General features: G+C 41.1%; 1 protein-coding gene across 1 annotated transcript; it reads right to left on the bottom strand.

Annotated features, from left to right (window-relative positions):
- Window positions 1-4292: 4292 nt before the first annotated feature.
- MPHOSPH6 (M-phase phosphoprotein 6) lies at window positions 4293-26758 on the bottom strand. The gene is made up of 5 exons (XM_040443216.1): window positions 26624-26758; window positions 20855-20967; window positions 8505-8595; window positions 5690-5784; window positions 4293-5009 (listed from the first exon to the last, which is right to left on the bottom strand). The coding sequence occupies exons 1-5, from the start codon at window positions 26672-26674 to the stop codon at window positions 4877-4879; spliced, it is 483 nt and encodes a 160-aa protein (XP_040299150.1). The 5' UTR covers window positions 26675-26758; the 3' UTR covers window positions 4293-4876.
- Window positions 26759-26821: the final 63 nt, after the last annotated feature.

The following is a 26821-nucleotide window of genomic DNA, read 5'->3' on the forward strand; positions in this document are numbered from 1 at the left end:
ATGATGGTGTGAGATGACACGCCTACGCAATGAGATGGAGTGAGGAGAGGCATTGTGGTTTAGTATTAGGTTCCTACCGACCTTCTGACTACACGTCAGAAGGATCATCTGCTTCCAGACTGCTGACGACAACAGGTAACAGAGAGGGGGCACCACTGGACCTCCGTGTAGACTACAATGGGTGATCTGTTTTACCCGTCGACAGAGTGTCAAACAAAAACCTATATGGTGAAGAATTGGTCCCAAACGTTTTAGGGAGCTATTTTTAGAATCTTCATCTTGAAGCTAATCTTTTCCTGGGCCCCTTCTCAGGAAGTTCAGTGAAGAAAGAGCTTTCCATTTTCCCTCCTCCCTCGCTTTCTTGTGAAAGTATTTACTCTTCATCAAGGAAATGAAGAGTGAGTTTATATTGGAATTTTTATACTCAGAGTGGATTTAATATGGAGTTTTGAGAATAAGACAATTCTTTTTTTTTTTTTTTTAACTTTTTATTTTATCTTCAAGCCCAACGCAAGGCTCGAATTCACAACCTCAAGATCAAGAGTCACATGTTACACCAACTGACCCAGTCGGGTGTCCCAAGACAGTACTAATTTTAATACTTTTAAGTATTAAAGCCAATAAACTTTTGGTGTGCATAATTCATATTCACGAGAGAGCTTTTCTTAGCTTCCTAATTATTAGTCATTCCACCTTTGAAATTATTGGTTATTTATTTTAGTGACTTTGTATGTTGGAATCACTTCATCTATGAGAAGCAAGCCCAGGGAGACTTCAGGCATTGCTTAGCTTTGCTCTTCTGTTCTCAGGTATAAACTTGGGCAACACTGAAATTGTGATTTGCAAATTGCTGTCAATTCATAAGTGCTGGAGGTTGTTTTGAAGCCCTCTGCTGTCATCCAACTCTTAGGCTCCAGCCTTTTTTTCCCCATTGAGGCTGCTGACCTAGTGGTCTCCTGCCCCATTCTTCCTGGAGGTCCCGGGGTACTTCTGCCACTTTTGGTAGAGACAACATTAGCAACCACAGAACTGTGGATCAAGGGATCCAGGCCATAATCGGTGGAGAAATTTTTCTGAAAGAGGCTGCAGCGTTACCACAGTCTCCGTGTGAGGATGGGCCAGCCAGCAGCCCAACATTCTGGGATTATTTTCTTCCCAGGAAAGTCCTCTCCAGAAATATCTACATTGAAATTTATCCCATTTATCAGATTTCTCCTGGCTAGGTCAGAGAAACGTTGCCCCCCACCCCCACCCCAAACCTTGTCATCCAATTCACAAGGGTGGGGTGGGCAGGACGGAATCATGGGTATTCAAGAAAAGCTTCTCAGCCACACTAGCAGCCAGAGAAATGCATAGAAGACAGAGATGCCACACAGGTGCACGTGAAGATTGGCAAACGTTTTACAGCTGGTATTTGTTATATATTGCTACATAACGAACTACCCCCAAACTTAGTGACGGTGCCCTTAAGATTCTGGGAATCCCTCTTATAACAAAGCGGGTCTAGGAGACACCCTCCTGACCTCTTATGACATCTCAAAATCAGAAAATGGTCTCACAGCTATACCCTTGAGGGATTCCCTCAAAATTTATCCTGAGACCAAATTTTACTGACAACAATGCAGATTTGATCTTTGCAACTTCTTACTTGGAGAACCTTCTGCTTGCTAGAAAGACCAGCCTGGCTGTCAACATTTCTTTAAACTGTGCTGTAGAACTAATCAGTTCCTTCTGTCATTTATCGTGATCTTGTAATTCAACAGAGGCAGCCAGAAGCAGCCATCTGTCCCTTTTAACATTCTGCCTGGAACTTTCCTGGCCAGATCTTCCTGGATGTGGTGGGTCTTGGAGTTCATTTCTGGGAAGAACCAGCCTCAGATGCCTTGTATCTTACATTTGCCAGAAGCAAGTAGAATGTGGTACCTGGATTAAATAAGGGAGCAAGAGGTACATCAGAAACTGTTTTAGATTTAGGACCTGCTGGGGAAAATAGTGAATTCTACTTCATTACTCTTGAGGCTTGAAGATTGTGAGCTTGCAAACATACGCTTGCAGATAGAATTATCTTGCAAAAAACAATGTCGTATGCAAAATCTTTGAGGTGTCCAATATTTGTCAGGTGGACTCTCTGGAGAGTCACTAAAAATGTTTATGTGAGGTTGGGAAGCAGGAGAATATTTTCAGTCAATTAACTATTATCTATTAGGCACCTATTTTTTTAGAAATCCCCACATGAAGAACGTGGGGTTGGAACCAGACAAAGAGTGAGGCATAGTCCCTGCTTTCGAACTGGGTAAGATTTTATAGGATATGATTTAAAGGAGTATGTGATCACATATGGCCAAGTAAGCACTCATTAAATAATTGCTTTTTCAGGGCGCCTGGGTGTCTCAGTTGGTTAAACATCTGACTTCAGCTCAGGTCATGATCTCAGTTTATGAGTTTGAGCCCTGCATTGGGCTTTCTGCTGTCAGCACAGAGCCTGCTTTGGATCCTGTGTCTCCCTTTCTCTCCGTCCCTTCCCCTCTTGCTCGATCTCAAAAAGAAGCATTTAAAAAAAAAAATGCTTTTTCAACTTTTTCTTGTTACCATAGATCCATTCTTCCTTAATACAGAATCACTAATACCCAGAATATCCTATTTACAAAATAAATCATTCTTGTTGGAAACTGATGGTTAATGTGAATTTAACTATCATCTGTAAAAAGGAAATTTATAAAAAAGGAAGTAACTTAAAATGTTGTAGTACAATGATACAGGTACTATGTATGGGTAGTACAGTATGATTCTGAAAGACACTGTTTGGAAAAAAGTATGGACTTATTCTGGGGTCAGGCTATTTTCTGCCTGTTTCCCAATTCCGTTCTTTTGCTTTCCCCCGCAGAGCGACATCAGACAAAGAGCACGGGCTTTGGGGTCAACAGATCTGCATTCAAATCCCAGATCTAGCACTTAAAAGCAGTGTGGCACTGAATGGGCTACTGTGATGTCTCCTATCTGTTTCTTCATGGGTAAAGAAGAGATGATTCTTTACAATCCTAGCCCATAATTCAGTGCCCAGCCAAGTGTAAGAACTCACTATTTGTTCAACGGCACATCAGACCCAACTGCAGTTTTCTGGGCACGTGGCTGGCATCTAAGGACAGCCAACCCCTTGGCAGTGCTGTCATGCTGGTTATTCATTTGGAGAACATTCACCAGAACTGCTTCTACCTTACTTTATTTTCCTCCAGGTAACATGTCAGTCCAACCATTATCAGCTCTCTTCTAGACGAAACACCTGATGGGATCTCCAATGCTCAAGCACGCATTTGTGCTTCACACTCTTGCTGTAGTTCAGGTTTTCTGTTATCATTGCATTCAGAATCTGGATGCCATGAATTACAGGTCTGTGGGCTGAACTGCAGACTTGTTCCTATGTTATTCTTCATTTCTGACTTGTGGCCATCCCCATGAGGTTTAAATGAAGACTCTGAGGTAGGAGCAGAGAGGTGTCAGGTTTGAGGACAGAATTCATTTGACATGGATGTTACATGTGATGAAGTGACCATCTGGAATAATGATCAGGGCAGAGGTCAGAGAGGGGGATGTGGGTGTGAGAGCCTGCTATGAGTGGGAGAGAAGCCACTGGAGGTCATAGTCTGCCAATATTTGTCAGATAATCCTATTTTATTACCTGAATGGTCTTGTTTGATCCTGTTACAGTTTTGCAACAGCACAGGGTTACCCCTGCCACTCATGGGCAGGCAGAGTTTTCTCCCATCCATACAATGCTGATGGAATAGACACCAGAGATACCAGCTCGAGATACCATTCAGATTAAATAAATACGCCTTAAGGAAAACACTGTGACTTTGTACAAGAGAATCTCCCTAGATTCTCCTAATTTTACAATTAACATCCTAAAACCCTGTGTATTTTCTTTCTTGGGGCCAGTGAAAACTCAAGGCCCCATGGAAAAGAAGCAAAATATGTCAGTATGTTGGAAAAAAACCTCTAGGATACACAAGCCAGCTGTTGGTTTGGAAAGTGGTGTCCTCTCAGTGCCAATGACTTCTTTGTCCAAACAGAGCTTACCAGGGTATATTTACGGGTTAATGATTTTCATAATAATTAAAATAAAAAGCTGATGATTGCTTTTGACCCATACAAGCCAATTTCTTACAGTTCAACCTAACACATTACTATATTCTAAGTTAATGGCTGTTTTTTTCAAGTTAGTATTTGGATTAAAGTTCCAATACTGAATTAGACTAAAATAATTAATTGAAAGCATAAGAGACAAGAAAAAGTATATGAAAACTTAATTTATTAGAGAATAATTTTTTTTTATTAAGTAAAAGCTTTAAACAAAAACCAGTAATTCCACAAACCAACAATGACTCGGTAGCATGCAAGTACTGTAGGCTGGAGAGGCATGTTTGCTCTTGATGAATCTATATATATAATAAACCCTCATTATGTTTGATTCCAGAATGTATGTATACATTGGCTTGGCATGATTCATAATTTAAAGTAAAATAGAAACATAAGGGCAACTTAAACACTGGTTTAATTTTTACGTGCCAATTCAAGGTCAGTGACAAGAGAGCTCCATTAAAAAAAAATCTGAAGTCACAAAGTCTTTAGGAAGCAGCCACATCCCTATGTACATTTGAAACTCGAAGGCTAAAAATCCATTCTTGATGAACACCATGAAGCAAAGGATGTATAACATCCACCACATATGTTTCAAAAGTGGCATGTTTCCAAAATTATCCACCTCTTTACATTCAAACATCACAGTTTGAATAACTACAGAGAAGCCATCAGAATGAGTTCCACAATATACTAACCCTCATGAGGCACCCCTGAGCTCTGTCTTAAAGCATCCACTTCAATCCTGGGGCTTTAAGAACATCTTCTTTACTTTAACTGGTTTTACGTGTCCATTTTCATCTTCTTCATAGTTGACCCGGTCTCTTTTTTTGGCAAACTTTTTTCCAATTGTCCCCACCAAGGTTTCATATCTGTTAAGACGGTATGCAGCACAAGTTTAATTAAATCCACAAACAAATAAGATAGGAATCAAGTCTTGTCAAGAATATCAAACTAAATATTCAGTGAATTATAACAAATATTCAATGATTATAAAAAAAATCAAAGCTGTGATCAAAATAAACGGATTTAAAATTTATAAACTTTTCTATGGATGATTAAATTCTTCACTGTGTTTTGTTTTTGCACTATCCTGAATAAACTGAGATGTATATTTTAAAATATGTATGGGGCGCCTGGGTGGCGCAGTCGGTTAAGCGTCCGACTTCAGCCAGGTCATGATCTCGCGGTCCGTGAGTTCGAGCCCCGCATCAGGCTCTGGGCTGATGGCTCAGAGACTGGAGCCTGTTTCCGATTCTGTGTCTCCCTCTCTCTCTGCCCCTCCCCCGTTCATGCTCTGTCTCTCTCTGTCCCAAAAATAAATAAACGTTGAAAAAAAAAATTAAAATATGTATTAGAAGCAGTACCCGTCATGAGCCCTCAACTGCCAGTGTGTGACAGGCATGAACCTGCCTGAGCCCAATTTAGAGAAAGGAGAAAGTCATCTTCCTGCTGGGGCACTCCAAGGAAGACAGTGGGGAAGAAGAGAACCCACGTGAGAGCCAAAGAATGCCGGACCCAGATTATAATGTGGTTCCAAGGTGACCGTTACCTTCTAGCCATTTCTTCATCTGATACATCGAGCTCCACTGTTTCACCTTCAACTTCCTCTGTTTTGTTCTTGGAGTTCATCTGAAGCATTAATTTCTGAAAAATGCAACAGCACTATCAGGGCTGGAACAGGCTTATTAAAGAAACTGGTATCAATTATATTTGAAGGTAGAGAAACAGAAGTCACAGAATCTACAGGAGTCACCAAAATTTATAGGGGATTCTCTGTAATACTTTACTCCACAATGTGCTAACAGAAGTCGGGTCTGAATGAAGAAAATAGTAACACAAAAAGCGCCACTAGATTAGACTTCCTGCTAATAAGTTTAAATTGTATTTAGATCATAAATCTTTTTTTTTTTTTTTTTTTGAAAGAGAGTGTGCACATGAGTGGTAGAGTAGGGTAGGAGAGAGAGAGAATCTTAAGCAGGCTCCATGCTCCGTGTGGACGAAGCCTGATGTGGGGCTCAATCCCAGGACCCTGGGATCGTGCCCTGAGCTGAAATCAAGAGTCAGATGCTTAACTGACTGAGCCACCCAGGTGCCCCTTGATCGTAAATCTTATTAGTTACTTATATCTAAAGCAGGCACACTGCCAACATGTTCTAGTGAGCAGGGGAAAGAAAAAAGCAAACTTTCAAATTTCCTCCAAAGGGGAATGAATGGAAGAATACTACACTCAAGAGTAATACTAAATGCAATCTTTAAAAATATTTTTTTAAGCTTATTAATTTACTTTGAGAGAGAGAGAGAGAGCGAGCGAGCGAGCGCATTACAAGAAGGCCCCATGCTGTCAGCACAGCGATGGATGCAGGGCTCAAACTCATGAACCATGAGATCACGCCCTGAGCTGAAACTAAGAGCCAGATGCTTAACCGACTGAGCCACCCAGGTGCCCCTAAATGCAGTTTTTTTTGGGGGGGGGGGGCAGGCAGCACATTACTGGATGGAAGAACTGGGAGGCTGGCTCTGATATCCCCGGAAGGACCAGCTTCACTCTGGAACAAGAGGGTGGATAATGCATACATGATGTCCACGTGCCACGGATCTCTCCTCCATTCTTTTTCTCACATTAACGTTTTCTTGATAGTTACCCCCTGAGAAATTTGTTTTTTTTTTTTTTAATGTACAATACCTTGTTTACAACAAAGGCAGGACAAGGAAGGGACAGCAGAAGAGAAACCAGATTCAGGTGGTTTTCCAGCATTTATAGGACTGAAAAGAAAATAATTTTGGGAACAGAAGCTCTGTGAGGGCACAGACTTTGGTTCTCTGCTGCACTCCAATGCCTCAAGAGGGCTGATGAACCACAGGTACAGAATAAATATTTACCGAATAAATGAACTCCATGCTAGGTGCCAGTAAAGACACATGCAACATTAAAAATGTGTTCTAAGTACATCCTGCTTATAATGAAGTAAGTGCTCTCAAGTTGGTACCTTTTCATAACCAGCTGTATACCTAAATTTTCTCATGTTTCATAACAGCTCAGATCTGTAAGCCAAACAGTTCAAAACATTTTCCCAGAGAGAATGTATTCTGTGTTTCAGAGTACCAGTCCTGAAAGCCATTTTCTAATAGGCTCCCACATCAGAACCCAAGGGCCAGGCCAACTTCTTTTCTCACTGTACAAGACATACTGTGGAGGGCTTGCCTACCCCCAGCCCCAGTCCCTGGGCATCGAACACTCATAATCTTTGCTTCCCCCGCCTCCCCCTTTACCCCACTGCCCTCTTTCTCTTCCTCTAAATCTTTAAGCAGGCCAAGGCAAGGAAATTACATATTAAAAACAAACACTTTTAGTGTTGATTTTGTGTAAGGTAAATATAACATCTTAATTATCATGCATCCTCAAAAAACGGAAAAAAAAGAAAACCTACAATCTTTGAATAAAGATTTAGCTAATCTGGCGATTAGCGTGGTGAACTCTGGTTCTCTTCAGGCATCCTTATAGAGTGGTTTTCAACCAGGGGTAGTTTTGTTCACCAAGGGACCTTTGCAATGTCTGGATACATTTTTGGTTGTCACAAGTGGGCCATGTGTGTGCACGTGCACAGTACTGATATCTAGTGGGGAGAGGCCAGGGATGCTGCTAAACATCTCAAAATACACAGATAGCTACAAAGAATCATCTGGCTCCAGATGTCAGTGGTGGCAGGGCTGAGAATCCCTGGCTTCACGTGATAGTCATCAAACTAAAAATTTACATCATAAACCTCCATTTGGTTGGCCAAGTACCTGATACGATGGCTTCTGGTACATGTGCCAGAATGCTAATAAATATTTGTTAAATGAATGTCTATGCTTCTCTACAAAACTGAGGCATGGAAATTCAAATCAACAGCTCATAAGGTGAATATTTACTTTTCAAACAAACTTTCCAAAGGATTCATTTAAAACTCTATTTACAAGCTCAGATTAAAACCTGTCCATTAAAAAGTCAAATTACTCGATTCTTAAGTAACGTTTTCCATTAGAAAAGATATGTTTCTAGATGCAAGAAAACAATTTTTCATACTAGCATCGCATGAATAAAACCTGGACGTTCTTGTAAAAGCCCGGAGTTGAGATTCTAACACTCATGGAAGCGCTGTCAGGGAGCGCGTGCTGCTGTATTAAATTATCTACTCAACTCCACCACAACGTGAGGCAGCAACACTGCAATTTCTTTAAATAGCTACAGCGGTATTTCAAGACTTGTTATTTTCTATATAATGAGAAGAAATGCTACCCGGTGGGAAAAAACCTAAACCCAATTATTAGCAGAAAGAATTCAATTGGAAAATTTTAAAATGGGAAGCAATTATATTTAATACCTCAACCTCAGGATTAAATCCTCTGAATGACATTCTTCCATAGAGAAGGTCTTCACATAACAAGAAGCTCTGCTCTTCTATTATGAAACACCTAAGCAGGAAAATAAGCCTGTGTTAATGGCATGTCTTCTTATAACAAAGCACAGCAAATAAAAGTCAGGATTTCAAATGAAAAATCGATCTTCCGGTTCTTAGCAGAATCAAGTAAAAGTAAGGTAAGACTTCTATTTTTTTTTTTAATTTTTTTAACATTTATTTATTTATTATTGAGAGACAGAGAGAGACATAGCGTGAACAGGGGAGGGGCAGAGAGAGAGGGAGACACAGAATCCTACACAGGCTCCAGGCTCTAAGCTGTCAGCACAGAGCCCGATGCGGGGCTCGAACCCACAAACCGCGAGATCGTGACCTGAGCCGAAGTTGGACGCTTAACCGACTGAGCCACCCAGGCACCCCAGTAAGGTAAGACTTATAAAGTAGGGGTAGAAATAAAAACTGATGACCTTGGCCAGCAAAGCCATTAGAAGACAAGAGCTGGAGGCTGCAGGCACAGCCTTGCCTAAACACATTTAATTGGCATAAATACCTACACAACATAGAGACCTAGACTATTTATGATAAACCTGAATTCTCCGGGGGCACCTGGGTGGCTCAGCCGGTTGAGCGTCCAACTTCAGCCCAGGTCATGATCTCGAGGTCCGTGAGTTCAAGCCCCGTGTCGGGCTCTGTGCTGACAGCTCGGAGCCCAGAGCCTGTTTCAGATTCTGTGTCTCCCTCTCTCTCTGACCCTCCCCTGTTCATGCTCTGTATCTCTCTGTCTCAAAAATAAACATTAAAAAAAAACAACCCTGAATTTTCCAAATCTGAAGCAGTTTCCTTGATGTTTACATCCCCAACCCCACCAACTTCTTACTAAGTTCTGATTAAATACCCTGAAGTCAGAGTCCCGGCCAGCTTTATGAGAGCGTATTAGCTGGAGCTCTTAGCTATAAAGAACAATGACTGACTTGAGCAGAGAAGGAATTTATTGAAAGGATACCAGGTATCTCACAGAATCTCTGGGATAGCTGGATGAGCAGGAATGGAAAATAGGCAGAAAAAAAGGTAGCTAAGTCGTCTACCCCCAACTGAAACATGGTAAAATCTATCCTGGTAAAAATGCTGCTGCACCTCAGGGGGCTAATCTCTGGACAGCAGAGGGCACTGGGCGGCAACTTGTGTTGCCCTGGAAGGAGGATGCAGATGTGTTTCAGACTCCAAAAGGGCTTCCTCTGAGTCACCAGTTTATTACCCCAGTCCCAGGTAAGCATATCTGACTACAGCCTGAAACCCTAAAGGGATCAACCATAAAGAACACTGGGAAAGTAAATACCTGGCCATTTTGGCTTCTTTGGCAGAAAGCAGGCCCTCCTTGTCAAGATTCACTCACTTAGCTAACACCTATTAAGCCAAACTGTGTGCCAGGCAGTGTTCTAGAAGCTGGGGGGACAGCCATGAGTAAGTCTCTGCTCTCAAGGAGGTCACATTCGAGAGTGGTGTCAGATGATAAAGATTTATATTATACAGTGGAAAAAGATGAAGGTTATTTCACTCCTGTCCTTAAGAGAGCAGCTGGTATCAAACTAGTCCTCCGACTTTAGCCAACGATAAAATAGGACTAAGTAGGAAACGAACAAGTCAAAGCACAGCGCTGTGATGCTTGAGAGAAAAAAACCAGATGAAGTAAGTTTTCTGACTAAAGGCAATGAATGCCCACCTTCTGACTGAAGCCAACATCTAGACTGTGGAGTGGGAGTGGGAGCCCAAACTAAGCCCGGTCTTACTGAAAGGAAAAGGGAAATTGAAGTTTGGGGATGAAGTATATGGGTCAAGAGACCAGAGATGGGGAGATATATAGAGGAATTCTGGGATCCTTTACGCAAAATTTTGCATATTTGTTTCCCTTGAATGTTTGGCCAAATACTAGACTGTACACATGCAGGTCAAGTACAACAGTGTCAGGGGAAAAAAACAATTTCCAGGAGAAGAATTACCTGGTACATTAGTTTCCTAGGACTGCTATAAGAAATTACCACAAAATGGATGGGCTAAAGAAACAAGAAATTTATGCTCTCAATTCTGGAAGTCTGCAATCAGCCTCACTGGACCAAAATCAAGGTGGTGGCAGAGCCATCCATGCTCCCTCCAGAGGCTGCAGAGAATTCATTCCTTGCTTCCCAGCTTTCTTTTGACAGCCAGCAGTCTGTGGCTTGTGATGACTGTAACCTCTGCCTTCTCTTCTGTCTCCCTTTTATAAAGATACACGTGATTGCATTTAGGGCCCACCCAGAAAATCCAGGATAATCTCCCCATCTAGAGATCTTTAACTTAATCACAACAATAAAGTCAACTTTGCCATATAAGCTAACATAGGTTCCAGGGACGAGGACGTGAATTTTATTTGGCGGGCCATTTTCTAGCGTACCATCCCTGAGAAAGAAAATTTACCCTAAAATTGTACGTTGAACAAATACAAGATTTGCACAAAGGAGGGAAATGTTTCAGTTGTGTCTATCTAGAGTGGGGGGACCAAGCTGAATATCCTGTGACATGGAAAAGAAAGGTCACCCTTCAGGAGTAGGACTCATCTAGCAAGACAGTCAAGGCCATAAAACCTACTCTAACAAAAACAGGGACCAAGCTGATTGGAATGTAAATCAATTGCCTAATGGAACAAATTCAACACTTTTTAAGGAAGGCAACAAATTCCAGGTACTCAACAATGTAATACATAATGTGAGGCCACAGTAAAAAGTTGCTAAACATGTAAAGAAGTAGGAAAATGTGACCCATAAACAGGAGAAAAACAAATAAATAGAAAAAAAGAGATGATGGAATTAGTACAAAAAGGAGTTTAAAACAGTTATATTAAGTATGTTCAAGGATTTAAAGGAACACAGAAATGTAATGAAGACACAAATAAGGAACGTGAATTAAAATATGGAAATTATGAAAACTTATCAAATAGAAATTTTACAACAGAAAATACAGTATCTGATGTGAAAAATCAGAATTGTCCTCTATCTATTAAAGAAACTAAATTCATTATTATGAGAGAAAACTCCAGATCCAGATGGCTTCACTGGTGAATTTTATCAAAAATTTAAGGAAGAAACAATACCAATTTTACTCAAACTAAGAAATGAGAAGAGAAGGAAGGGACACTTCCAAACTCACGTTATGGCTCAAACTACAGGCATTGTAAGAAACCTACAGTGGAATATCCTTTATGAATATGAATGCAGAAATCATTATTAAAATATTAGCAAATTGAAAGAACTATATATACAAAACATATGAATACCAAGGAGTGATTTGTTTCAGAAACATAAGGTTGTTGTGAAACTGAAATCTCAAGATAATTCCCATGTTAACAGAGGAAAGAAGAAAAACCATATGATTAACTCATTAAAAATCATTCGACAAAATGGGGCGCCTGGGTGGCGCAGTCGGTTAAGCGTCCGACTTCAGCCAGGTCACGATCTCGCGGTCCGTGAGTTCGAGCCCCGCGTCAGGCTCTGGGCTGATGGCTCAGAGCCTGGAGCCTGTTTCCGATTCTGTGTCTCCCTCTCTCTCTGCCCCTCCCCCCCCCTTCCTCCCCCTCCCCCCTCTCTCCCAAAAAAAAAAAAACAAAAAAAAAAAAAAAAAAAAAAAAACGTTGAAAAAAAAAATCATTCGACAAAATGCAACATCATTTACAAAAGTCTTCAGGAAACTAGGAAGAGAAAGGAAAATCTCTTATGCTGGTAAAGGACATTTAGGAAAACATACAGCATTTTATATACTTAACAGTAAAATAGTTAATACTTTCTCCCTAAGATCAGAAACAATGCAAGGATGTCCATTCTTATCATTGTACTGGAGATGCTAGCCAACAACAAAGGAAGAAAAGGAAATAAAAGTTTTAATTTTCTTCTCTGTAGATGACAACTGCATATGGAGATAATCTCAAGAAATCTCCACAAAACCACTAGAGTTGGTGAATCAATTTAGCACAGTACAGAATACATTTCTACGTATGCAAATACAACAAACAATTTTGGGAAAAAGGCTATTTGCAATAGGAATTAAAAATATGAAATACATAGGAATATATTTAAGGATATATACACAAAACCTCTCCACTCCAAACTACTAGCAATTACTGACGGGTATTAAATAATAGCTAAATAAATGGGTATATCATGTGTATGGACTGAAGAACACAATTTTGTTAAGATACCAATTTTCCTCAGATTGATTTACAGAATCAATGCAATGCCAATCAAAATCCTATTTTTTGGAGGAGAAAGGGAATCACGGAAAGAAATTAGTAAGCTGATTCTAATATTTATATGAGAATACAAAGGATGTAGACTAGCCAAAACAATCTTGAAAATAATAAAAGAAAACTTGCGCTATCTGATTTTAAGACTTCGAGACTGCAAGATTCAAGATTGCAATCCATAGTAATCAAGCCGATAGGATAGAAAAACTTATGGTGCAAAAGAATTGAGTCCAGAAAAAGACCCATACTAATACAGCATATTGCTTTTGACCACAGCATCAAAACAATGAGTAAAGAAAAATATTTTCTTTAAATAAATGGTACTGGGACCATTGATTTTCTATAGAAAAACAAAACAAAACAAAAACAGACCTTGATTTCTACCTCACACCACACAAAATCACACACACATAAAAATCAAAGACAGATCATACATAAAAATGTAAAAGCTAAAATTACAAACATTCTACAAGCAAACATAGAAACTATATTTGCAAATTTGGTACAGGCAAAGATTCACTAGAAAGGACCCAGAAAGAACTAACTATAAAAGGCAAAAAAATAAATGAAACAAAACAAAAGCTACTGTTCATCAAAGACAACATTAATAAATAGGCAAGCCCACAAACTGGGAGAAAATATTCCCAATATATACATCTGTTAAAGGATCTGTATTCAAAATATAAAGAACTCCTATCTCTACAGAAGTATGTAAGTTTTACCTAAAAAACAAAATGGAACAAAACCCTACATAATGACATGCATGCTGAAGTGTTCAGAGAGAAAATGTCTGCAACTCACTCTGAAATACACTAAAAATAAAATGGATTGACAGATGTATAGAGGGATGGATAAATATGTAATAGAAGATAGTAGAAAAAATGTAACTATTTCATTTTTAAAAATGGGCAAAAGAACTGAATAGGGACTTCACAAAGGGAGATATAGAAATGGCCAAAAAGCACATAAGAGTTCTTTAACATCAGTCACCAGGAAAATGCAAATTAAAAAGCATAATGAGACACCACTAGAATGACAGAATAGGTAAAAAGAAAAAGATAACCTCAAATGTTGGAAGGACTGGAAAAATCAGAACTCTTACACTTCTTTAGTTAAAGTGTAAAATGGTGCAATCACTGTGGAACACGGTCTGAGAGTTTCTCATTAAGTTAAATATATATGCCAACCTTACAACCCAACAATTCCACCTTTACCGAAGACAAATTTTAAGCAGAAAGAGTTGGGGGTCCCCAGAAAAAGAAAGACAAAATCACAGCTTTCGTGATACCAAAGAAGTCATTCTAGGCCCCCAGCTATTTTGGGTGATCAATGCCCTACTTGCTCAAGCACACTTCTAGCAGAACTTCCTAGGAGGTGTCAGAATTACAAAGAAATGCGAAACTCTCAGTAAAGATTTTAAAGGAACAAAGAGAAACCAAAAACACACACTCTACCAGGCCAGGAAATAGCCTAACCAGAGACAACAAACCGCTTGTAAAACTCCCTGTGCTGTTTCAAAAGTAAGAAAGGCCCAGTATCAGGAGCCCAAGACCACCCATCCAGTTTATACTAGCTGTGGGAGCATGCCCATTAGTCCCTTCCCCTCTCCCGATAGTTCCCTTGGCCTCCCTACAGTGTTAGTCTCCACCCTCGGAGGAGCACAAGCTTCATTCACAAACATAGGATGCATGTACAGGAATGTTTTCTAAGTACGCCTGCACTGCCTCATGTCTGCCTTTACATGCAATGACAAAGTTCCCCTTTCTGAATATTCATCCTAACCCTAAGTAAAAGAAACCCACTTGCCCCTACTTGGGAGAGTCATGGCTTTGAAAGTCATTCCCTGTGATCTCCTTACTTGCTGCAAATAAAGTTTGCTTTGCGGACAACTCCATCTGGTGTAGTCCTTATCTGTAACTCAGCAAGGAGAGAACTCACGTTAGTTGTAGTTTTGTCGTTTGGCTACAAAATGAAAATAGGACTCTATGCCAAGTTTGGAAGGCAATGAAGAAGAAAATGTGAAGACAGCTGGGGAAGAGCAGCTAGATAAAGGTCCTGAGAAGGCAGTGTTAAGTGACCTGTCTGAGAAACAGGGAGGAGGCCTCCGTGAGGGAGAAGGAGTGAGAGAAGGGAATGCTGGTAGGAAGTCAGTATTATTTTCACAGTGACAGTAAGATGTTGTTTTCTTCACTGTGTTGAGCCTTACACAGAGGGTGCAAAAGCAATTATGAGTAAAAGTTCACCTTAGCATGAATTAAAGTCGTGATACCATACTACACTAGTAGTCATTGCATTATTCACTGTTGGTTTTCAAAGTCTTTAAAAAGGGAAAGAAGCCAGTAAGAATGTTCTTGATAAAACAGTAAAAAATTTATTTTCATTAATCTCAGTCTTCAACAATATTCTGCATACAAAATAGTAAATATATATGTTATATATACACATATATATGTCTATATAATACATAACATATATGTGTGTATATATATACGTCACTTCAAAGGAACAACTGACAATACTTGTTGCCAGTAACAAAATTCAAGCTTTCAAGCAAAAATTAGAATTTTGAATAGCTTGTGTATGGCATCTTGGGTTTGATAGCTTCTCAATACTTAAAAGATTTTTCTGATGAAACCGATGGTAATATTAATGAATGTTTTTTGAAATCATACAATGAAATGAGTTAACATTTAGAAAATCTATACAACTCACCGGACTAGCAGTTTCCAAATGAGAAATGCATGATGTTATGAAATCATGCATGGATAAAAGGTCTATTCAAAATGCAAGGTAGACTAATGATTATGAAAAATTTATTGATGCTTTGAGACTCCATGCTGCAGTTAACTGTAAAGAAACTATTCATTGGGTTTTGGAGTAGCGTCGAAGAATTACCTGGAAAAGCTATTATAATACTCCTCTCTTTTCAATTACATCATCTGTGTGAGGGTGGATTTTCTTTATATCCCTCAACCAAACCAACAGACTACAAAAGGTTGAATGCGAGGGTTAAGAGAAATCACCCAGAGAATCCACACATCTTCTATTATGCCAGACACTGAAAGATTTGCAAAAATGTAAAACAGTGCCATTCTTCTCACTAATTTTTTTTTATCTTGGAAAACAGTTATGTTTTCATGAAAAATATGTTATTTGTGCTAACATGTTAATGAGGCTACCTGTAGAGTGAGCATTTAAAAAATTTCATTTTAATTTCTTACACAGTAAATATCAACATGAAATAAACTACACAAATGGAATCTCTTCAGGGGTTCCAAATAATTTTACAAAATGTCAATGGTCCTTGAGTCCCAAACTTTGAGAACCTGTTCTTTGGGTTCCTCTCTACCTGGCTCTCTAGTCCAGCCAGCACCTCACCTCCTTCAGCACCTCCCATTCCCTGAGACAGCCTAAATTCAGGCACACATTCTCTTGAATTTTTGTTCAGCCTTTTCCACAAATGTGAGATTCCTTCTCAATTGCCTAATCTTGGTCCTTGGGCACTGCAGCAGATAAAACCTCATCCATCTCCCAAATCAATTACCCCCCTCAGGAAAGCATCATAACTACTCTCACTTCAGACAAAAGAAAGAAGCAGGGGCCAGGAATGGATTCACAGCAGGACCACTGCGCCCTCAGAGGGCCTTTCCCAGGGGTTTCCATTAACACAACAGCTTTAATATAAAAAGGGACACAGATGTTATCTACAAGCATAGTTTCAATAATTAGGAAAATTAATAGAGTTAGCAAAAAATTAAATATTCTAAAACTTAACTATAAGCATTCTGTATTTTAATATCCTAATTTTTATTAATGAGGACCCATAATTTTATTATTATTTTTTTTAACATTTATTTTTGAGACAGAGAGAGACAGAGCATGAATGGGGGAGGGTCAGAGAGAGGGAGACACAGAATCTGAAACAGGCTCCAGGCTCTGAGCGGTCAGCACAGAGCCTGACGCGGGGCTCAAACTCACGGACTGCGAGATCATGACCTGAGCCGAAGTTGGCCACTTAACCGACTGAGCCACGCAGGCGCCCCTATAATTTTAGAGTCAAAACACATCCAGGATATTACTGATTTCATCTATTTTTATAGATGAGTAAGTACTCAAAAAAACCCAGACTTGCCCTAAATCCACAAATAACATGCATGGCAAAGCAGGGGAAAAACACCCGGTAGGGAAACAATTCTCTATGGGTCTCTCCTGTGAATGAGGCGTTAATTGCCCTTTTGCTCTGGAACATCTTTTCAGGGATGTGTGTATAGTGAGCTGCTTTGAAAGGCAGAGCTACTGTCTTCCTTCAGAGCAAAGTGCAGACTTGCTTAATGTCCAGTATAATAATGTCTCTCTTGGGGCCAAGGGTAAGTTGGCTTGTATTCCAGTATCAAAGATAACAGGAGTCCTAAGTTCAGGACTTCTCAGCTGTGATGCAAAACTACTGTGGGTACCACAAACAGGTGGCCCTCACCACATCATCCCCCACGGGATCTGGGGAGCAAGCAGGAAATGACACAAAACAGATACCCACACTGTGTGTTGTGCTGTGAGCAATGAAGTCCTTGCGTCTGACCCAAGAGTCTTGCACCTTCCACCAGCATCCGTGAAACTGGGGCAAGCTAACCTGTTAGTTTACAGTAATGATCTCAGCTCTCACAGTTCCTAACATTTATTAGGCCACAATATGCAAGCACAAGAAGCATGGTAGCCAAATACATACTTTTAAAGCAACATCCTGTGGCAAAAAAGCAATTAAACTGGCTATTCTCTGCACTGGGGCACATCCTTCAGAGAAAATCAATATGGCAAAAATACAGTGAAATCTCTGATCTGGTAAATTCTTCTAGGAATTTATACCAAGCATCTTCTATCAGGTTCCCTGGAAACAGACTCTGAGACAGAGTTGTGTGCAGAAGTATTACTGGCCGGTGCTGTTTGGGAGATGCCCCTCTATGGAAATAAGGACGGCAGGAGAAGGTGACCAGCAATGTGGTTACACTAAGGCCTCAGCCCTTACGAAGAGCTCTGGACTTCGGAAGGTCCTGTGGTTGTTCTAAGTTGAAGCAAAGCAACCAGATCCTCAGTCCGCTACACAGCTTAGGCATTGGCCAGGGGTATCTCCTAAGGGGAGGTGTGAACTGAATAGCCCTAAATGTCATCACTGAATTGTAGCGATATGGCTGACATTACAAACGGCATCCTCTAGACTTCTAGAGCAAAGTCCCCAATTCCACAGATAGCAGGGACCCTCTGGAATAATTCAGATGATACCACCACGGAAGGATTCGCAAACACAAAAGAGCAAGAAGGAATGGGCGGATTCCATAACAATCAAGTATAAGGAAATACATGTGCCACCAGAGTTTACTGTGCTTTATAGGACTGACTTGCTGTGGTGAGTGCATCACATTATTATCTATTTATTTCTCATAAGGTATGATACTATTATCACACCCAATATACAAAGGACATAAGATGAGTTAAGTAACTTGCCCGAGGTCACAAGTAAGTGGCAGAGCTGGGCATCAAACACAGATCTACCCCTTTGCAGAGTCCATGAGCTTAATTAACCAATCCATTCCACTGGCTCCCTATTTGGGATAAAAATACACATCCTGAGGACATTCACCCATTTTCCTCTCCACATTTATTTCTCATTATCTTCCCCTACTCCGTATCTTGGGAGGCTGATATGAATGTTACAAATGGAAGTGGTCCTTTGCAGTCTGGAACCAGGCTTCCTTCCTGTGGGACTACCTCAGACTGGCTATGCCGTCTTATGAGGGTAGCAGCTCTTGTAAGATGTACTCGCCACATGGCCTGTCTTCCGATTCAGTAACCACTCCCTCCCCTTGATCCTCTGGGCCTGGAGTGGAAAATTATTCCCATCACACAAGCTATGATGAATGCACTGTCCCTGGTGGCTTCCCTGTGTCCTGCCCATACCTGTTACACTCTCCTCAAATTACCCAATTTGACAGTGTCATCTTTTCCTGACAACAACTTGACCCAATACACGCATCTATACACAAAACAGGTGCTGAATGATGGCAGAAGCTTATTATTTACCATTAGGGTCTGACTCTTTGTATCCCCTGCAAAATATGTATGTTGAAATCTTAACTCCCAAGATGATATTAGGAGGTGAGGCCTTTCAGAAGTGGCCAGAGTCATGAGTATGGGGCCCTCATAAATGGGATTAGCACCTTACAAAGGAGACTCCACAGAAACCCCTAGCCCCTTTCACCAGGTGAGGACTTGGTGAGAAGGCACTAGCTATGAACCAAGGAAATGGCCATCACGAAAATATGACCACATCTTGATTATGGATTTCCAGCATCCAGAACTGTGAGAAATAACATTTCTATTATTTATAAGCTACCCAGTCTACGGTATTTTGTTACAATAGCTTGAAAGGATGGAGACATTTACCTCCTAGGAAAGGAACCTAAAGGTCATTTTTCTTGGAATAATATGCTGGGGGGGTGGGGGATGGGGGAAGAATACTGAAAACAGGATAGAAACCATCCTGCCTTTCAATAAAAGTAAGTAACAAAATATCTGGAATACTTTGTATAAGTTTAGTCAAGGTATAAAATTAAATTACAGCTTCTTACCAGTAATGGTCCCTTCCTATGCCACCATGCCCCCAAATCTGCACAGCCTCTGGCATTATCTTCCCCTCCTTCACTGCCATATTGCTTCCTCTGAGAAGCAGTGGAAAGAAGCAAACAGAGAAGCAAGCAGAAAAACAAAGTACCTTCCTTCCATATCTCCTGGGGGGGACATGCTTTCTGTCTTTAAAGAAGGACACCTGGCCTTCCAGAAAAGATCCAGAGAAGGTCAGCCAAATGAACAAGGGAATTTTAACATGTTAAAAATGAAAAAAAATTATTAGATAAAGAAAATAAAAACTTAAATTGCCTGAATCAGCAACATCTTCAATCATCGGACAAAGTTTTATTTTATTTTTTTTCAACGTTTGTTTTTTTTTATTTTTGGGACAGAGAGAGACAGAGCATGAACGGGGGAGGGGCAGAGAGAGAGGGAGACACAGAATCGGAAACAGGCTCCAGGCTCCGAGCCGTCAGCCCAGAGCCCGACGCGGGGCTCGAACTCACGGACCGCGAGATCGTGACCTGGCTGAAGTCGGACGCCTAACCGACTGCGCCACCAGGCGCCCCAAGGGACAAAGTTTAAATAAAACTACTGTCCCATAGAGCTTACTAAGGTTAAAAAAAAAAAAAGCAACGAGAAGAAATGAGAGTTTTAAGAAGAATTTAGATAAAATCAATGCATGATATGAATCTATCACTCCTTCATTGAAAGTTATTTATCAAGCACCAACCAGGAGGAACAATCTAGCATGTTATCCCAGCATTAGCCATGACCAGCTGGTGGACTCTGGGCAAGCTATTCTCTCTTAAGCTTCAGATGCCTCAGCTATAAAAGGGATGGAATCAGAGTAGCCAGCTCCTAAATCGGCTCTGAGGATTAAATAATTAAGAGATACAAAGTGCTTAGCTCAATTCCTGATACATGCTAGAGACTCAATAAATGTTAGCTAAGATGATTGGCATTAACAGCAGTAAAAATTAAAAAAAAATAAATAAAGGAAACAAACCTAAAACTCTTGAATTGCTTTTAAGAAGCTCAGCCTGATGAAGAACTCGATTACTCCCACAGAACTGGAGAGCCTTAAAGTACACACCTTCAAACTTAATCTTCAAACTTACTATGACAGGGAGCACACCAGAGTCTTATAAAGGCCCCCCGGTTATTACCAGAGACAAGCGGGTTAGATTCATCTATTCAATATAGAAAAAGAATAATGTTATAAATGAGGGCCAGTAAAAATGTATAAATCCAAGTAGAACTTATATAGGTTTAATAATTTTAGAAAATTATTTGCAAAGCTAACTCAAGAAACCGAACAGGTATTATTTTACAGGCTTTGCGTCACTGGAATGAAGAGCCATATTTGCAGGGATTTCCCTCTGAATGCCCAAAGCATCACTGATATAATTTCTAATAAACCTACTCCTTTTCTTTAAGCTCTGGCAAATCCAAATACCAGTGCTCTTCACTAATGATTTTCTTTTCTTCCTCTTCTAGTTGTCTCTTGGTCTCTGAGTCCAGTCCCCTTTGCATGAACTGTCAAAACAAAACAAAATCAGTGTCAACAACTGGTTTTCCCAAGTTAGAGTGGAGGAAAACACAGATAACTTTATTCTTCCACATGCTTTCCCACGTTTCTTCAAGAATCCCATCTCAGGGGTGAGGGTGGAGGTGGTGTGACCAAAGTAGCTTAGCTCTGCCCTAGACGGCATCACACCAGACTAGCAGGGAGCTGACTAGAGCACACAAAAAAGTGTGTGGACTTCCTACAGAAGACTTCAGAAAGATCTCTACCACACTTCAGTTTGTCTAATTTAGTAAAACGAGCAATAAGAAACTGTATTCAATCAGTGCCCCTAAATATTTCAGTTTTATATAGTGGCCAGTGGGGAAAGGCTAAGACAAAAGACAGATCATGACAGGCAGGTGGAGACAAAAAGTGAGAGGGGCCAAAAGAAGGTGAGAGACTCAGTACTTTCTGAATCTCTCACCGATTCATGGAGCCCACTGGTCTTCATGCCTACTGATCTTAGTGTGGAATGGCCTTTCTCATGCTCCTCCACCTGGCCAACTCCTGGCCCTTCTGGTATGGGAAAAACTACTCCATCCCTGTGAAATTATCTCTGATACCTGTAAGCAAAATCGGGATTTCTCTCCCAGATGCTTCATATGACACCCTCAAATAGTCTCACCACATTTTAATTCCTTGAGCATCTGCCTCTTCTGGAGACCTTGAGGGCAGTGACTTTGTCTAGATTGTCTCCTTCCTCACTTTTACCATGATGAATAATGCATAGTAAGGGTTCTGTAAACACAGACCAAAGCAAAGCTGTATCTATAAGCCTGCTCTTCACGTATCTCTATCCTCTGAAAGGCTGCTCACCTCTACAGCTGCTCTTTATTCTAAAACGTGCAAAAGTACAATTCAAAATGGGGCAGTAGAGAAACCCACAGTCCAGCTGCTGGTCTCTTCCCACAACAACTACATTTCCTCAGGGGAACCAGTGAACACACTAAGAGGCTGATCACAGCAAAACAATAATTAGCTCTTGTCCAAGCTCTATATTACTTTTCCCTTCATTCCAACCTTCCCCCAAACATAAGCATTTTTAGGTATAAGGGCTTTGCCAATGAATGCTAAATGAAATGATGAAACTTGAAAAACATTTACAAATAAAATACAGTGAGGGGCGCCTGGGTGGCGCAGTCGGTTAAGCGTCCGACTTCAGCCAGGTCACGATCTCGCGGTCCGTGAGTTCGAGCCCCGCATCAGGCTCTGGGCTGATGGCTCAGAGCCTGGAGCCTGTTTCCGATTCTGTGTCTCCCTCTCTCTCTGCTCCTCCCCTGTTCATGCTCTGTCTCTCTCTGTCCCAAAAATAAATAAACGTTGAAAAAAAAAATTTAAAATACAGTGATAACATCCAGTTCTGCTGAGGACGTAGTGAGACTGAATCACTCATACTATTGCTGGTGAGAATATGAAATGGTATAGCCTCTGTGGAAAACAGCTGGACAGTTTCGTACCAAACTAAACATGCACTTACCATATGACCCAGCAATTGCCCTCTTGGGCGTTTTATCTCAGAGAAATGAAAACTTATGTTCACTCAAAACCTTATAAAGGTGTATTCACGGCAGCTCTACTTGTTAATAGCCAAGAACTGAAAACAACCAAAATATTCTTCAACAGGTGAATGGTTAAGTCCTAAGGTACTTCCAATGCATGCAATACTACTCAGTAATAAAAAAGGAAGGAACTATTGATATACTCAACAACTTAGATGGATCTCAAGCGAATAATACTGAGTGAAAAAAGCGAATCCCAAAAGGTTACATCTTGTATGATTTCATTTACATAACATTTTTGAAATAACAAAAGTAGAGAAATGGAGAACAGACTCATGGTTGCCAGAGCTTAGGGAAAGAAGAGACTGGGTTGGCTACAAAGGGACAGCTTCAGGGAATCTCATGGTAATGCAACAGTTTTGTATCTTGAATGTGGAAGTAATTACGTAAATCTGCTCGTGATAAACCGTATGGAAATCTCTCTCTCTCTCTCTCTCACACACACACACACACACACACACACGTAAAACAGTAAAATGAAACAGACTCTGTGGATTGTACCCCTGTCAATTTCCTGGCTTTGTACCATACTCTAGCGATATAAGACAGGGAACAGAAGAGCACAAAGGCTCTCCCTATACATTTTTTGCAACTTCCTGTGAATCCATCATTATTTTATTTACTTCTTTATTTAAAAAAAATTTTTAACGTAAATTTTTGAGAGAGAGACACACAGAGTGCAAGCAGGGGAGGAGCAGAGAGAAAGGGAGACACAGAATCTGAAACAGGCTCTAGGCTCTGAGCTGTCAGCACAGAGCCTGATGCGGGGCTTGAACCCACAAACTGTGAGATCATGACCTGAGCCGAAGTTGGACGCTCAACTGACTGAGCCAGCCAGGTGCCCCTTTCATAATTTTAAATAAATGTAAAAGAAATGCTTTCACTCTAAAGTGTTTTGTAGTCTTCCTTTCTCCTTTTACCTGTGTCTATAGCCTCACCACAGGAAAGAACTGGCAGTTTCTGGAATGCATATTCTGTACTTCCCAGTCCTTCTGTCTCTGCTACTCAACATCATGTTTCCATTTTCTACTCAGCAAAATACCAACTTGTAAAGGCCCAGAGCACATGTCCTTTGGGTCTTCCCTGACTGTGTTTGGCCAAGCTCTTCACCAACTTGTTCCCATAAAAGAGTACCTTTCCCTATGTCTAAAAGCCTTATAAACACTAGCTTATTGTTCATTTTGCTTCTTCTGTGTCTCCCAAAAGACTGAGATTCTGAATAGCAGACCATGTCTCTTATTATAACTAGGACTCTGGCTGCCCTTGGTACTCAGGAAGAGTTCAATAAAGGTTCTCTGAATGTAAGTCTGGACTTGCTTCATTTCTTCAGACTCTCTTTCCTGGGTGGTTCTCTTTAAACCCAGATGCCTCATTTCATCTTATATTCTTGGTAATACAACTCACCAATCCTGCCCAACTGCTTTTTTATCTCCTATTTTTAGTCAAGTAGTATTTATGCCATACAAAATAGCTATCTATATATGTATCCTCTGTGCACATGGCAAGGCTAGAACACCCTGTGAATATAAAATCAAGCAACTCGATTTAGGTAGCAATCCAATTCTCCTGACTCCACAGCATCTAAGAACACTCTATAAAGCTTAGTGATTTGGCTTGATGCACAACAGAGGACCTAGAGCTGGTACCACAAACGATAGTCCTTAGGCTGGATGTCTGGTGGTGTAAATAAAGTTTTATTGGGACAAAGATATGCTCATTTGGTTCTGAGTTACAATGGCAGAGGTGGGTAGTTACAATAGTGAGTGGCCCAGAAGCCTAAAGTATTTTTCATCCGTCCCTTTACAGAAGTAGTTCAGCAACTCCTGTCTTAAGAGTCCAACAGAGCTAAAATGACACTGAGAACAGCCAACTATATCCTTTACTTTCTACTTCGCCCATCATCTCCAGCTCCTAACAGCTGACCAAGTCAGAGGATTTCAAGTACACCTGAAAACAACTGTATTAGTATTAAATCCTCAACTCTTTTATTCTTGCTCTATACTTTGCTCTGGCTGAACAGCTACATTGGATACAGCAACGTAATGCAGCTGCTCCATTCATTCTCGTAGGAATGGATGTGCATTATACTCCACTCTGTGCATAGTATCTCCTGCTATCCTGCCAAAAAGCTCTTTTTCATCAATGATTGAAGCTGATAACTCAACTAGAAAATATGTGTAACCTTCTCCCCCCTCTTCTTTGCTTCCAATGTCCTGTTGAGTGTTTCCCAACCACTAGGGTAGGGGTTGATACTTTTTTAAGGTAACTTCTTCCTTCCTAACTCTTGAGTCAGATCTTTGGTCAAAGTCTTACTCAGCGTATCTTCATTTGATGTACCTGCTTTGCCAATCCACTCCACTGCTCTGATTATAAACGAGAAGTCAAAGAAGACTCTGTTGGGTAAAAATTCAAAATTTGCTAATATGTATGAAAAAAGAACTTCAGAAATTATAAATGATATGACTTACCCTCCACCCTCACTCATCCTATCCATCCCTAGTCATACCCTAGCTCAACCCCATTCGAATCTGGCACATGCAACATTCTCTCTTCAATCTTTCGAAACATTATTTATGTCTTGCTTCCTTTTTTCTGGAAATTACTCTTTAAGCATGATATCTAACACTGCACAGTAGGGTTCAGAGACAAGCAGTATGGAATAGTAGCTATGAGCAGGGGATGTGGAGCCAGACTGCCTGGGTTTGGTCCTGTCTGTACTAATTATCAGCTGTGTAATCTTAGGCAAGTTACTTACTTCTTTTTTTCAGTGCTTCAGCTATAATAGAGGAATAATAACTAAACCTACTTCACAGAATTATTATGTGGATTTCATGGGTTGATACATGCACTTAGAACAGTTGTCTGAACACAGAGCAGAAAGTATAAATCTTTGTTATTATTCAAGTTTGAAGGCCTGGTTGTTTCCCGTTTTAGTTCCTGTATTCATTTTATCTACACTTGTCTTTTTTTTTTTCTCTCTCTCTCTCTTCCACTTTGAAATCATGTTTTTTTTTAATTTTTTTTATGTTGATTTATTTTTGACAGAGAGAGAGAGACACAGCGCATGAACGGGGGAGGGGCAGAGAGAGAGGGAGACACAGAATCTGAAACAGGCTCCAGGCTCTGAGCTGTCAGCACAGAGCCCCACGCCGGGCTCAAACTCACAGACGACGAGATCATGACCTGAGCTGAAGTCAGACGCTCAACCGACTGAGCCACTCAGGCGCCCCTAAAATCATTTGATTGTTAAACTGATTCAATTTCGAATCTAAAATCAATTTCGCTTAAAGCTGACATTCACCTCAACTGTTATAATTCTCTCCATTCCCGCTGCCATTGCAACCAGATCATCAGAGCTTCTTGTTTGGTCTTTCCGACTGCAATTTTGTCCCTTGTCAGGTCTTTCTTTCACCAATGTAGTCTCTACAGGGCAGTTAAGGTAACTTTGAAAAGTAAGAAGCACAGCTAAGATGCCGCTCCCCCTGCTCAAAAGCTTCCTCATCATGTTCACAAGATAAAAGGAAAAAATCCTTCATCTGGCCTAAAATTCTTCACATGTTGTGGCCACTGGCTACTTTTCCAGGCCCACATTTTGCTACTTGTCTTCCAAGCACATCGAGTTATTTTTAGTTCTTGGAAACCTCAACAGATGTTGTGGTCTTTGCGTCTCAGACTTCTGAAGTCGCTTTCCCCTCGGTTTGTGCTGCCATGCCCCACCCTCCCACCGACCCTTCAGTCTCTACCTAAGGGCCCGTTCCTGCCCAAGCGCAATTAAGTTCCCAGGGCTTCCGGGGCTCTGAGCATCACCTCACTTAGTGCTGAGCCACCCTGCTTGCTTACGTGTCTGTCCTATCTGTCCGCGCGCTTTATGAGGGAAGCCGCCGGATTTATAACCTAGCTCCCCGTGCCTAAGGCAGAGCCAGCGCTAAGTGAATGAATGAACGTCCGAACTGGAGGCCCTCCGTGGCCTCCCCAGTGGCCCCGCGCGCCCGCCACCTCGGCCCCGGCCGGGTCGCCAATCCCAGGTACCCCTGTCGCCCGGCCCGCCTCCCCGGCGTCCCCACACCTTCATGCGCAGCAGGTTCTTGGACAACTTCGTCTTGCGCTCCGCCGCCATGTTGGCTCCTGCTCCGGGCCGCGGGGCACCACCAGCCCCCGCCGCGCACGCGCACTGCTGCCTGCGTCGCGGTGCCGTCTTACGCAGCTCGCGTCGTCCCGCCCCGTGGTTCCGCCCCGTTTCTCGCGCTCCGGCGCGTCCCCGGAA

The sequence above is a fragment of the Herpailurus yagouaroundi genome, unplaced genomic scaffold (assembly GCF_014898765.1).
Source record: "Herpailurus yagouaroundi ecotype Mexico unplaced genomic scaffold, PumYag 190, whole genome shotgun sequence".
Classification (NCBI taxonomy): Eukaryota; Metazoa; Chordata; class Mammalia; order Carnivora; family Felidae; genus Herpailurus; species Herpailurus yagouaroundi.